Source organism: Atractosteus spatula, chromosome 16, assembly GCF_055471065.1.
Source record: "Atractosteus spatula isolate fAtrSpa1 chromosome 16, fAtrSpa1.hap1, whole genome shotgun sequence".
NCBI classification, from domain to species: Eukaryota; Metazoa; Chordata; class Actinopteri; order Semionotiformes; family Lepisosteidae; genus Atractosteus; species Atractosteus spatula.
The window spans coordinates 16,522,691-16,534,989 of NC_142721.1; the positions used below are offsets into that span (position 1 = coordinate 16,522,691).

The 12,299-nt window shown below is 50.4% G+C and overlaps 1 protein-coding gene across 1 annotated transcript; it reads left to right on the top strand.

Moving 5' to 3' along the window:
* Positions 1–8,243: 8,243 nt before the first annotated feature.
* Positions 8,244–12,072, top strand: LOC148819684 (mucin-2-like). The gene is made up of 6 exons (XM_088935216.1): positions 8,244–8,257; positions 8,762–8,925; positions 10,315–10,564; positions 11,285–11,399; positions 11,747–11,837; positions 11,924–12,072. Exons 1-6 carry the CDS (start codon positions 8,244–8,246, stop codon positions 12,070–12,072), a joined length of 783 nt encoding a protein of 260 aa, XP_088791342.1.
* Positions 12,073–12,299: the final 227 nt, after the last annotated feature.

Genomic DNA, 12,299 nt, shown 5'->3' on the forward strand with positions numbered 1-12,299 from the left:
ACTGCGTTTCACATGTGCTTGTATTGAACTTCTGGTAGCTGCAATAAAACTGTAGTGTTTGCATTATAAGTGGGCTTGCTGTGTCTCCTTGAATCACACATCTGCAGCGGTAACTCCTCCCAGTGTGGCACACCAGTACCCCCTGTCCACCTTCACACTGGCATAGTCGCCCCACGACTCAGCGCAAAAGGGAGTTTATAACAGCAGGTCGGGAGGGACGACAACAACCAGGTTCAACCAGACTCAGCTGTCAGTGATTAGCAATCGCTCCTGACAATCCAGTCCTCTCCAGAACGCTACGAATACCTACGAGCTCCCCATCTCTCTCTCTTGCATGAGCCCCGCTGTCTCGCACAGACAGTATAAGACGCTGCCTGAACCTTCAATCAGTTTTCCCGTTTGCTGCTCCGATGCTCAGTCGATCTCAGCCAGGAGTCAGACTTCCTCCTCCTCCTCCGCGTACCAGCTGGCCATCGATCTGACTCTTCGTCGCTTTTCAACACCTGCGGCTCATGTCTTTCCCCAGACCGAGACCCGCCGTCGTCCCCCCGTCCTGTCCAAACCCCTGGCGTTCAACTATCCGCTTACTTCTCCTGTTGTGTTTTGAAATGAGCTGCTCTCGGCAAACGCGCATTCGCCGCCACGTTCGCAAACCTCCCATTCGAAACCTGTCCTCCCGTTATCACCCGGACAGTAGCACAACGTCACTAGACCACGTTTAAACAGCTTTCGTTCAGGACTTATATTTAGAAATATTACATATTCTCCTATCAAAGATATACTTATCGTATCCTGCGCTCCCGGTAAACTTCCGCGTCTCCTGATGACGTCATCAGCACCGCCACACTCCAGTGCAGCCGACCTGCTGATCCCGCCCTCGAGTCCACAGACCCGGGCTCTGGGTTTAAAAAATATGCTGCTTATTTCACATTCGCCACCCGCACTGCTAACGTGAGTCGCATTCATTCTCTATGTGTGGACCACGAGCAGGGAAGAGAAAAGTGCAACACACCTGCATTTCCCCAGCTTCCCACAAACCTGTTTCACCGTGAAGAAAGAGATAAATAAAGCTCTGAACTTCGGAGAGTAAATATCCATGGCTCTTCGGCACGCTGCTGCCCAGCTCATAGCAGGACGGAGCCTCTGAGCCCTGAAATACCACGACTGTCCATTCTGCAGTCTCCCTGCGTTTCTTCATTCAGCGGTCTGTATTGGTCTTCCTCATCGCGTCTAAACTCACCCCTCCGAATCTCAAGCCCCCTCTGTTCTTCCTCCATGTCCTTTTAATCTCACTTTTCTCCCGTGTGTTTTACTGCATCTCGTGTCCCCGGGTTCCTGTCTCCACTGCTATTGCAGCCGTCTCCTCGGCCCCGGGTCAGCAGTTGTCCTGTGTCTTGCGTCCCTGTCTCATTCGTGTTTCTGTCCAATTCAGCCCTTATGTCTCGTGTCCTTGTCTCGTTGCGTCTTGGTCCCCGGTGTCCAGTTCGGCCTCAGGTCTATCCCTCTCGTCTTCTGCTGTTCCCAAAGCTTGATATCAGTACAGGTAGGTCCTACTGGTGTCCCCGACTCATTGGTGTCTCTGTCCCCGGCGTCCCATTCGGCCCCGGGTTCATTCCTCTCGTTCTGCGCTGCTGCTGATGCCAGCTCCGCTTTCCAGGCCACACCGGCTTCTGGGTCAGTCCAGCGTCTTCTCAGCTGCAGCACTACAGGGCCGAGCCACACTCAAACGATTCGCTGTCTGGAGGAGGGGCATCCATTGGGCCAGGACCCCCAGAGGTTTGTCTTCTCCCAACCGGAGTTTTTGTTTTCCTCTCCACGGCGCCCACATGGAGTCGCTGAGCGGTCAACAGCGCTTTCAGTCCTGTTCCAGAATCCGTAAGAATCCGAGCCGTTAGTCCCTTATACTTAACTCTGCCTCGGATACCAGGAGGCCACACGTCAGCAGGTGTATACGCCTCAGCGTTACACACTCACCCTGTCTGCCCAGGAGACTCTTATCAAATCCAATGGTTACAGGAGGCCGAGACGCTGCCGGTTACCTCCGTCCCTCAGTCTATTCACAGTACCAATACAGCGGACGAGTCTCCAATTTCCACTGCTGCTTTTGGGGGTACGATTGGAAACTCATCCAATCAGATAACACCGCCATTTTTAGTCAATTTAATAACGCCAGTGACTTCCTTTCCCGTTTACCAAGTTCTCGCGAATCCGGAGCTACTGAGGACGTCTCTTCCAGCTCAAGGCTGCCTCCTTGCTGCTCAATGCGGATGTATTTTAATAAGCAGCTCGCCCAGGTCTTCGGAGGCCTTCCTTCTTTACAAGCAATGACCCTAAACAAACGCTCCCTCAGCTGTTATTCGAGCTCTGCGATGACCCACAGTTCACACCACGAGTTCCTCTCCCCTCCTCCACGCTTCAGAATTCTGCATTGGTGGTTTGGGGTCCCGCTGGGAGACCAGGACCCCCCAGAAGAACCTTGTCCTCTGGCCGGGAGCCCTCAGCCGAGCGGGTTAAGCCACAGTTTCGCTCCATGACGCTTTCATCCCGGGTGTTGTCATTCCTCGTGAAAGGCTTTTCCCAATAAAAAACCCTGGGTAACACAAAGCCTGCATCATGTCCTCCTAAAAGAGAAACAGGCTTTTTCTCAAGGGGACGCCCAGCTCAGGAAGGAAGTGCAGAGAGAGGTGAAAAGGGAGATCGGGAAAGCTAAGGAACAGTATAGGGTGAAAATAGAGAACACCATGACAACAGGTGACACCAGGATGGCATGGCAGGGCATTAAAATCATAGCCAATATCCCTCAGAAGCGTAGTGGCAGCACTGTACCCTGTTAAGTGGTGTGGGTGGGCAACAGCTGGCCAATGATCTGAATGAGGTTTATACCCTCTTTGAGTTGAAATCTACAACCAGCTCAGCTCATAGTGCTATTCACCCTGGATCTGGAGAGGCTGTTTTTTAAATTGACACAGCAGAGGTACGTAGACCTTTTAGGAAACTTATATAAGGAAAAGTGCACGTCCAGATAGTGTGTGTGGTAGGGTCCTACAATCTTGTGCAGATCAGCTTTGCGATATGTTTAGTTTTCTCTTCCAGATGTCCTTAAACTTACAGATCATTCCCTCTCTGTGGCAGAAATCCATCATTATTCCTGTTCCTAAAACTGCCCAGCCTAGTGGCCTTAACAGCTACAGGCCGGTTGCCCTCACATCTCTCCCAGTGAAAGCTCTTGAGAGAATAGTGAAGCACCACATCACAAAGAGCACACAAGCCCTCATCGACCCCCTGCAGTTTGCACACAGGGACAGGAGGGGAGTAGACGATGCATTACACACGTTGTTAAATCTGGTCTATCAACACCTGGACCAACCAGGGACCTTTGTAAGGATTTTATTTGTTGACTTCTCCTCTGCTCACAATACACCCACTGTTGCTTGCACAGAAACTCTCAAAGTATTGTACTTCAGTCTGAATGAGAACTTGATAAGCTGGGTGCTAGACTTCCTAACTAACAGGTCTCAACAGGTCTGTAGCGGGAGCTGGTCCAGGCTCCTGCTAAGCGCTGTTCAGGACCCTGTGCAGACGGTATGATCCAGAAGTAAGTTGATAAGGACATCAGGGGAGGAGACGAAGAGGAATCAGGACGGGTTGACAGACGGGGAGGGGGGGGGGGTGACGGCAACCAAGTTTCCAAGGGGAAATCCCGGGGCGCAGTCCAAAGTCCGAAACCGGGGGATCCATCTAAGATGAGACAAACAAGGTTAAAATCTGGAACGGGATCTGGGACAGGGACAGGGAATAAAACCAGGATGAAGAGGCCAGGTGCTCTGAGCCCCGGACTCAGATGGTCAGGATGCTGTGATGAAACCTGTGCCGTCGGGTCTTTCCTGGACACGCCGGTAGACGAGCTTCTGGGCGTCCACCTCCCAGTGCTGAGCCAGGAATAGTGGGAGCACCAGGCTAAAATAAGGAGACAAACAGGGGGCAGGTGCACATAATCAACTAGAATACGAAAGGGATGGAGCGCCCCCAAGAGGAGGGATTACGACTGTGACAGGTCAGACTGGGGAAGTGCTTATCTGACATTCGCTACACATCAAGTGGATCACCACAGGGCTGTCTTGTCCCTTCTGCTGTACATTTTGTAAACCAGTGATCGCATAAGCAGACACACAGATAGACACCTCATGAAGTTTGCTGATGACACAGCCCTGGTCAGTTTATTAAAGGACACAGAATACCATCATGGGCCCATCCTAAATGATTTTACTAACTGGTGCAACGAGTCCTCCCTAAAGTTAAATGTTTCACAAACGAAGGAACTGGTTATTGATTGTAGGAAAAAGACCACACCCCCTCAACCCACTATAATAGATGGGCAGCCTGTTGAAATTGTCGATGATGCCGAATGCCTAAGCTGGTTGCTGAAAACCGAAAAACTGAAAAACCTTCTCGCTGCAGTCGGCATAGTTAATCAAAAATGCTAAGTAAAACTTTATATAAAGAGTGTTAGTTGTTATATTATAGATATATGATGACATGTTTGTAATTCAGCAGTAGCAGTAGTGGTGTGGACGGTCCTTCTCACTCTGATGTCACTTCAGAGACAAACGATGGGACAAATGTTGTGACACGATCTATAAAAAAGGCCAACAGAGACTCTTCTTTCTTAGGAAACCCAGGCACTTTAAGGCAGATAAAACTATTCTTACACTTTTCTACAAATCATTCACTGAAAGTGTCTTCACATCCTGCTTCACTTGCTGGTGTGGCAACATGAGTACCAGTAACTGTAACAGGCTGGTCAATTAGGGAACATCAGGTGCAAAATAATCAGGAATAATCAAATCAACTGAAGTATCCTTTACAGACAGAGGGTGACTAAGAAAGCCAAAAGCATCAGGGAGTGTGTGTCTCACCCCTCCATTGTGAATTCACACTTCTCCCATCTGGGAGACGCCTCTGTGCCCCCAGGTGTAAAACCAGCAGACTCAGGAAATCTTTCATCCTCACTGTAATCACACTCTTCAACAACGCAAAGTGACTACTTTGTCTCTTGTTTCTTATGTCCTGTAACACTACTGTATTCTCTTCCCTTTGATAATGTGTATTTGTCATTGTGTTGTGTTTGACTGTGCCATACAACTAATTTCCCCTACTGTAGGGAACAATAAAGCTTGAATTGAGTTTAACTGAATCTCCATCCATACTAAATCTGACCCTGATGTGGCTGTCCCTGTTCTCTCTAATTGCATCTCTAGCATGGATGGATGACTCAAACTTTCCTTTATCGAAACAGTGACAAGACTGAAGTCCTGCTTATTGGCCCCCATCAGCTCTGTAAAGCCAGTGCTGTAGCCCTCTCTGTGGACGGTTCTGCACTTGAGCTTCAGTCAAAATAAAAAAAAACGTGGAGGTGAGACTGTCCTGCCCAATCAGCCCATTGTAACGAACACGGACTGAGATCCGTGTCGGGTCTTGTAGGAGACCCTGTGCGATGTGGTAAGAGCTGGAGTAGACAGGAGGCGTGGTGAAAGGAAACACACAGGGGTTTAATAGTGCACAAAATAATAGTGACAGTCCGTGAGACAGTGAGTGGGGGAGACAAGGAATAGCATCCAAATCCAAACAGGTCAAAGGCAGGTCAGGGCCCAGTCCGGGGGTCCAGCGGCGAGTGATCCATCCTGGGACAAGACAAGGTTAAAATCCCCAGGAGGGGAGAACACATGGACAGACAAAACACGAGGTCCAGGGGTGACAGGGCGAGACCCTCCAGACCCCGGGCTCAGGAAGCGGGAGGTGTCGGGGACACCTGTGCCCCCAGGAGACAGACGTAGGGTTTCCTGGTGCCAGGCAGGCCTCGCGACATCCTGATCCTAATGATGAGCCCCGAGGACTGGAGGAGCTGGTCTTTAAATAATACAGCTAAGAGGGCACACCTGGGGAGCTTAACCACAAGGACAATAATGGGAGCAGTGGAGCGCCCTCTAGGGAGGGATGTCGGGCGTGACACCCATCAGCTTTACCTGATAGTCTGGTGCATCTCCCAGTCCCATGAGCACAGACACTGCAGCAAGACTGTAACCCCAACCTGAGCATCTCCTGCCTCCTTTCCCCCACCACAGGCACTACAAGGGTCCAGGAACAGGACTGGTAGAGACCCCCTGTTTGAATAATGAGGACTCATTGGATGAAAAGTAAAATGTTCAATTGGAGAAAACAGCTCAAGTACTGTATGAGCACAAACATATTATCAGTACTCAATTATTAGAAAGAGAAAAAGGAGCCTTCCTTTCTGATGTTCCCATGACTTTAATACTGACCGACTGATTTGCACTGATTTACCCAACTGATTATAATTAACAATACTGATGTCGCCAAACCAGCAAGAGAGACAGAATGTTAAGACACTTTCAATACATAACTTATAGAAAAGAGTGAAATTAGTTCTGTTTATCTTGAATTAGCTGGGTTTTCTATGAAACAAATAATTGTTGACAATTTATCATTCCTAAAATGTTTCTTTCTTTTCAAGACATTTAACTTCAAACAGAACATTGACTCAAATCATTTAGATTTGGGCCCATGGTTTTCTGGGCATTTTAATAAGCTGATTAGGGCTGGGTCTTCAACAGACTTATGCGAGACATCTGTGTGTTTGCTCTGATGCTTATTAGTGTACAGAATGTAGAGCAGGAGGTGAAACACAGCCCTGTGGTGATCCAGGGGACGTGTAGGGAATGTCAGAGCTGTGTGTTAAGAAGTCTGGGACCCACCTTATCAGGTTCTGGTTGAAAAAGAAGGAACTTCTGTCTCAACTGAGTTTGTGTGCGATGGTGGTTTTTAAGTTAAATGTTGAAATGAACGTAATGTTATAAAATGTTGTCCATGGCTCAAAACACACACTATTGGTAATTTTCCAATTCTGAGTGTTTCTAAAATGTTTCAGATCAAAGTTAAATTAGATTTCCGTGCTCAATGTAACCAGTCAGTACAGCGCTCTGTTTCTACTGGAAGACGTGAATGGACATGTGAAATTGCGTTGGCAGGTCCTGGTCTCTCTTACTGTTCAAACACTGTGATTCTTGTGGAGAAATGTGTCGCACGCGAGCCTCAGGGGAATATTTACATCCTCCCGGTCCCCACTAATCCTATTTCATTTGGGAAATAACTCCCGCCTAACATCCATGTTTTAGGGCACACATTAAGGACGTTACACGTGGCCCCCATATTCCTATCTAGCAGGGCTGAAGTGGCCCTCAAGGGCCCGGCTGTGTGAGTGGAGGGCTGGGCCTGTGGTTTTACTGGGCTCTGGCGGGTCCAGGATCTCAGACACACAGTCCTCACCACTTCGTCCATCTGAGGGGCTGCGAGCAGTGTCCTCTGAGGGTCAGAGCGCTGCGGTCTGGTCAGGAGCCCAACTGTGAGGGCAGAAGAAGCGGTTTACCACATCCTGGTCCTGGGCTGGGCCAGGGCAGGGGATTAGCAAGGCCAGGGAGTGGCCTGGAGCAGAGCTGCAGCACTGCTGCGATCCTGAGCACACAAGGCAGAATACAGCCCCACAGGGCAGCTCGGCCACACACTGACCAGGCCAGCGGTCAGCGGGGAGACCGCCTGTCCGCCCTCGAGCTCCTCCTCATGCGGACATCACAGCGACAGTAACGAGTTACTGTAATTAGTGAAGGAGTTCGATCAGATTTCAGTGCCAGTCTGTGCTGCGTGTCCAGTCCTGCTCCAGAGCCTGGGGAATTAAGAGCTAATTGTTCATTCACATGTCTGTACGCACAAGCACGGCTCAAACTGTGTTTGGATTAGAAATATAATGCAGATTAATTTAATACAGTGGAGTTGGTCTAATTAGGTCTAATTAGGAACTGGGGCGTGAGTGACATACTGTAATAAACACGTGAAGGAGTGTCTAGTGGCTAAAATTAACAGTGGATTAAAACCCCTTTATTATAATCAATTTCACTGAGCCGTAACAACCCGATTAACAGATAATTACACTTTCTTCTCCAGAAGCATTTTGCCAACTAAAAATGAACATAAAACTCCTGAATTTGAGATTGTAGGTAGAATATACAGCATGAGTGATCAGCGTTACTGAAATTCACACATTCCCTGAGCTGAGAGGACAGGAGGGGAATCTCAGCTCCCTGTGAGGGACGACTGTCTGCTCAGAGCAGAGATCCAGCGCTGACATGGAGATCCCTGAGAGGGGGGCCTGCTAGTGGTCACTGCAGGTCATGGAGGAGGAAGAGTACGCCCATCACAGGAGAGGAAGAGTATTTACATCATGGGGATGAAGAGCATGTCTGTCAAAGGCAATGAAGAGCACGCCCATCACTGGCGGTGAAGAGTATGTCTATCACAGGTGATGAAGAGTATGTCTATCACAGGTGATGAAGAGTATGTCCAGAACACTGCAGTAAACTTCATTGTAGCTTCAACCAGCTCTTTCTCTTCTCCGACTCTAGAATTGGATCATTAAGCCACATTTCTGTCTCAGCTCATTCAGTGTCCACAGTCGTCCCCTTCTCACTCGGGGTCCAACTCTCTCCGGATCACAGGGTGACCCCAGAACATCAGCAGAGGACCCCCAGTCACGTAGGGGCCGACTCTTCTCTTGTTGATGTCACAGGGAGAGCAGAAGAACATACAGAAGCTCCAGTAAATCCCAGCCCTCCTGTGCTAACAGTGCGTGAGTCCGGCTCTGGAAAATCTGTTTGCTGATCGGCTGTAATTCTGTTTGCCTGTTTGTCAGCCTGCCCCTCCTGTCCACCCTCAGGGGCCACGAACCCGGAGCCTGGGGCTATAAAGGGAAGAGCAGCACCTTCACGGCACCAGTCTGCAGAGCGACCCCGAGGAAGATGACGGTCTGGGCGGCGGTGTGGATGGCGAGTGTGGCTCTGGCAGCTGCAGTGGAAGGTGAGATCGTGCTCTGCTCCTCTCTGAGGTCTCGCTGCCCGCTGGCGCTGGCTCAGGGCTGTCTGGGGCGAAGCTGTCCTGTCCTTGAGGTGAACATGGCTGTCCTTATCCTGCTGCACCTCATCAACAGCCATACAGGACAGCTGAGAGCTCACAGCCAGACAAGGCAGGACTGATCAGATACGAATGAAACCTCTAGAGTGCTCAGTACAATACAGGCCGGCTGGCCTCTTGTCATTTCTCTCTAAGCAGAGATTTCATGTACAAGAACTCTTTACAGTTCCTGCTGTCTTAACCTGATAGGAAAATCACACTAACTCTTGTTTTTTATTTTTTAAAAGATCCACCAAAAATCAATCCGATTCTGATAAGAAACAACATTCCTCTTGTCCCCACCATACAAGTGCTTCCTGGTGTTGTGGGTAAGTAAGAGTCTCTCAACCGAAATACTAGATGAGCTGGACTGAGTGTCTCTACAGTATCTCCAGCTCTGATGAGGGAGTGTTAGTGTGAAGTTACAGAGGAGCTGGACTGAGTGTCTCTACAGTATCTACAGCTCTGATGAGGGAGTGTTAGTATGAAGTTACAGAGGAGCTGGACTGAGTGTCTACAGTATCTCCAGCTCTGATGAGGGAGTGTTATTGTGAAGTTACAGAGGAGCTGGACTGAGTGTCTACAGTATCTCCAGCTCTGATGAGGGAGTGTTAGTGTGAAGTTACAGAGGAGCTGGACTGAGTATCTACAGTATCTACAGCTCTGATGAGGGGGTGTTAGTGTGAAGTTACAGATGAGCTGAGTGTCTCTACAGTATCTCCAGCTCTGATGAGGGAGTGTTAGTGTGAAGTTACAGATGAGCTGGACTGAGTGTCTCTACAGTATCTACAGCTCTGATGAGGGAGTGTTAGTGTGAAGTTACAGAGGAGCTGGACTGAGTGTCTCTACAGTATCTCCAGCTCTGATGAGGGAGTGTTAGTGTGAAGTTACAGGTGAGCTGGACTGAGTGTCTCTACAGTATCTCCAGCTCTGATGAGGGAGTGTTAGTGTGAAGTTACAGGTGAGCTGGACTGAGTGTCTCTACAGTATCTCCAGCTCTGATGAGGGAGTGTTAGTGTGAAGTTACAGATGAGCTGGACTGAGTGTCTCTACAGTATCTACAGCTCTGATGAGGGAGTGTTAGTGTGAAGTTACAGAGGAGCTGGACTGAGTGTCTACAGTATCTCCAGCTCTGATGAGGGAGTGTTAGTGTGAAGTTACAGAGGAGCTGGACTGAGTGTCTACAGTATCTACAGCTCTGATGAGGGAGTGTTAGTGTGAAGTTACAGAGGAGCTGGACTGAGTGTCTACAGTATCTACAGCTCAGGTGATGCTCTCTCTCTCTGTGTGTCTCAGCTCATCCCCGGGGAGTGTGCAGCACCTGGGGCAGGCATCACTACCGCATGTTTGACGGGGAGCTCTATCAGCTCCCGGGCCCCTGTAACTACGTGCTGGCGTCCCACTGCCGTGCTGCCTATGAGCACTTCAACATCCAGATCCGCAGGAATGTGACCCCCAGTGACTCCGCCGTTAGCCAGGTCACCATGAAGCTGGAGGGCATGGTTCTGGAGCTGCGCAGGGAGACAGTCTCTGTCAATGGCGAGCTGTGAGTCTGGAACACGCAGAAGTTACTGCAGACTGTAGAGTCATGATGCAGCTGAGTGTGTCAATGTGTGGTTCTGACCTATTTCCCAGTGTTTTAATGTATGATTCTGACCTGTGTTCCAGAGTGTGTCAAAACGTTGTTCTGATCTCTGTCTCAGTGTGTAGTACTGACCTCTGTTCAAGTGTGTACCACTATGTGGTTCTGACCTACACCCTAGTCTGTGACAACAATGTGGCTCTGACCTCCGTCCCAATTTGTGTCACTGTGGCTCTGACCTGTACCCCAGTGTGTGTCAAAGTGTGGTTCTGACCTGTACCCCAGTGTGTGACAATGTGTGGTTCTGACCTGTATCCCAGTGTGTGACAATGTGTGGTTCTGACCTGCACCCCAGTGTGTGTCAATGTGTGGCTCTGACCTGTACCCCAGTGGTATCTACAGTATGTGTGGTTCTGACCTGCACCCCAGTGTGTGACAATGTGTGGTTCTGACCTGTACCCCAGTGTGTGTACATATGTGGTTCTGCCCTGTACCCCAGTATGTAACAGATGCATGGTTCTGAACTGTACACCAGTGTGTGTACATATGTGGTTCTGACCTGTTACCAAAGTGTGTGACAATGTGTGGTTCTGACCTGTATCCCAGTGTGTGACAATGTGTGTTCTGACCTGCAACCCAGTGTGTGTCAATGTGTGGTTCTGACCTCACTCCCTTGTGCACCAGGGTGCCTCTGCCCTTCATCCAGGGAGGAGTGCTGGCTGAGAGGAGCGGGGAGTCCCTGAGGGTGACGGCCAGACTGGGGCTGGAGCTGCAGTGGGACTGGAAGGACGCTCTCTCGGTATGCACCGGCCTCACGGACGCCTGCAGGAAGAAAACACAGATTCAGGAACATCACTCACAGCTCTTTCCAGACCCTCCTCTCACTGTCTCTGTAACCTGTCTCTCTCGATGGGATCGGCGCTGTGGTCCAGCGCCTCGCCCTTCCCTTGACTCACCAGCAGGAGGTTGAGATCGATGGGAACAGACGTGGTCACGGTCTGCTGCTGTTCAGTACAGCTGCTCTGCAGTGAGGTCAAGCTGCTCGCTGCTGCCGCCTGGTGGGCACTGCAGGTATCGACCCAGCAGCAGACAGAGGCGCCCTCTCTGGGCGCCCTGCTGACCGCAAAGCCTCCTCTCGCCCTGCAGGTGGCGATCGATGAGCAGTACAGGAACCACACCTGCGGGCTGTGTGGGGACTTCAACGGCATCAAGGACAGCGACAGGGTCACTGCGGCAGGTAGGGAGGGAGACCCGCAGGGCCCTCAGTCCGGCTGATCCGCTCACTAGAGCTCTAGAGCCCTGACCGCTGCTCTGTCTGTCCAGGCGTAACAATCAGCCCCCTGGAATTCGGGAAACTGCAGAAACTGGACGGCCCGACGGAGCACTGTGAGGACCCGGCTGTACTGCCCCCGGAGACAAACTGCACCGAGGCGGTGAGCACACCCCCGTCCACCAGCGTCCGGCCACACTGACCAGCAAGGCCTTTTCCCAAGAGACTGCAGGGAATTCCCAGAGCTGAGTGACCAGTGTGTGTCTGAGTGTCCGAGTGACCAGTGTGTCTGAGTGACCAGTGAGTGTCTGTCTGAGTGACCAGTGTGTATGAGTGACCAGTGTGTGTCTGTGTGACCAGTGTCTCTGTGTGTCTGAGTGTCCAGTGTGTGTCTGTGTCCTAGTGACCAGTGTGTCTGAGTGACCAGTG

What these genes read in the sequence shown, in the direction of transcription:
- LOC148819684 (XM_088935216.1), top strand. An exon ending in GTCTCTGTCAATGGCGAGCT is followed by an intron (nt 10,565 to 11,284) that starts GTGAGTCTGGAA and finishes CTTGTGCACCAG; the next exon opens with GGTGCCTCTGCCCTTCATCC. An exon ending in ACTGGAAGGACGCTCTCTCG is followed by an intron (nt 11,400 to 11,746) that starts GTATGCACCGGC and finishes CTCGCCCTGCAG; the next exon opens with GTGGCGATCGATGAGCAGTA.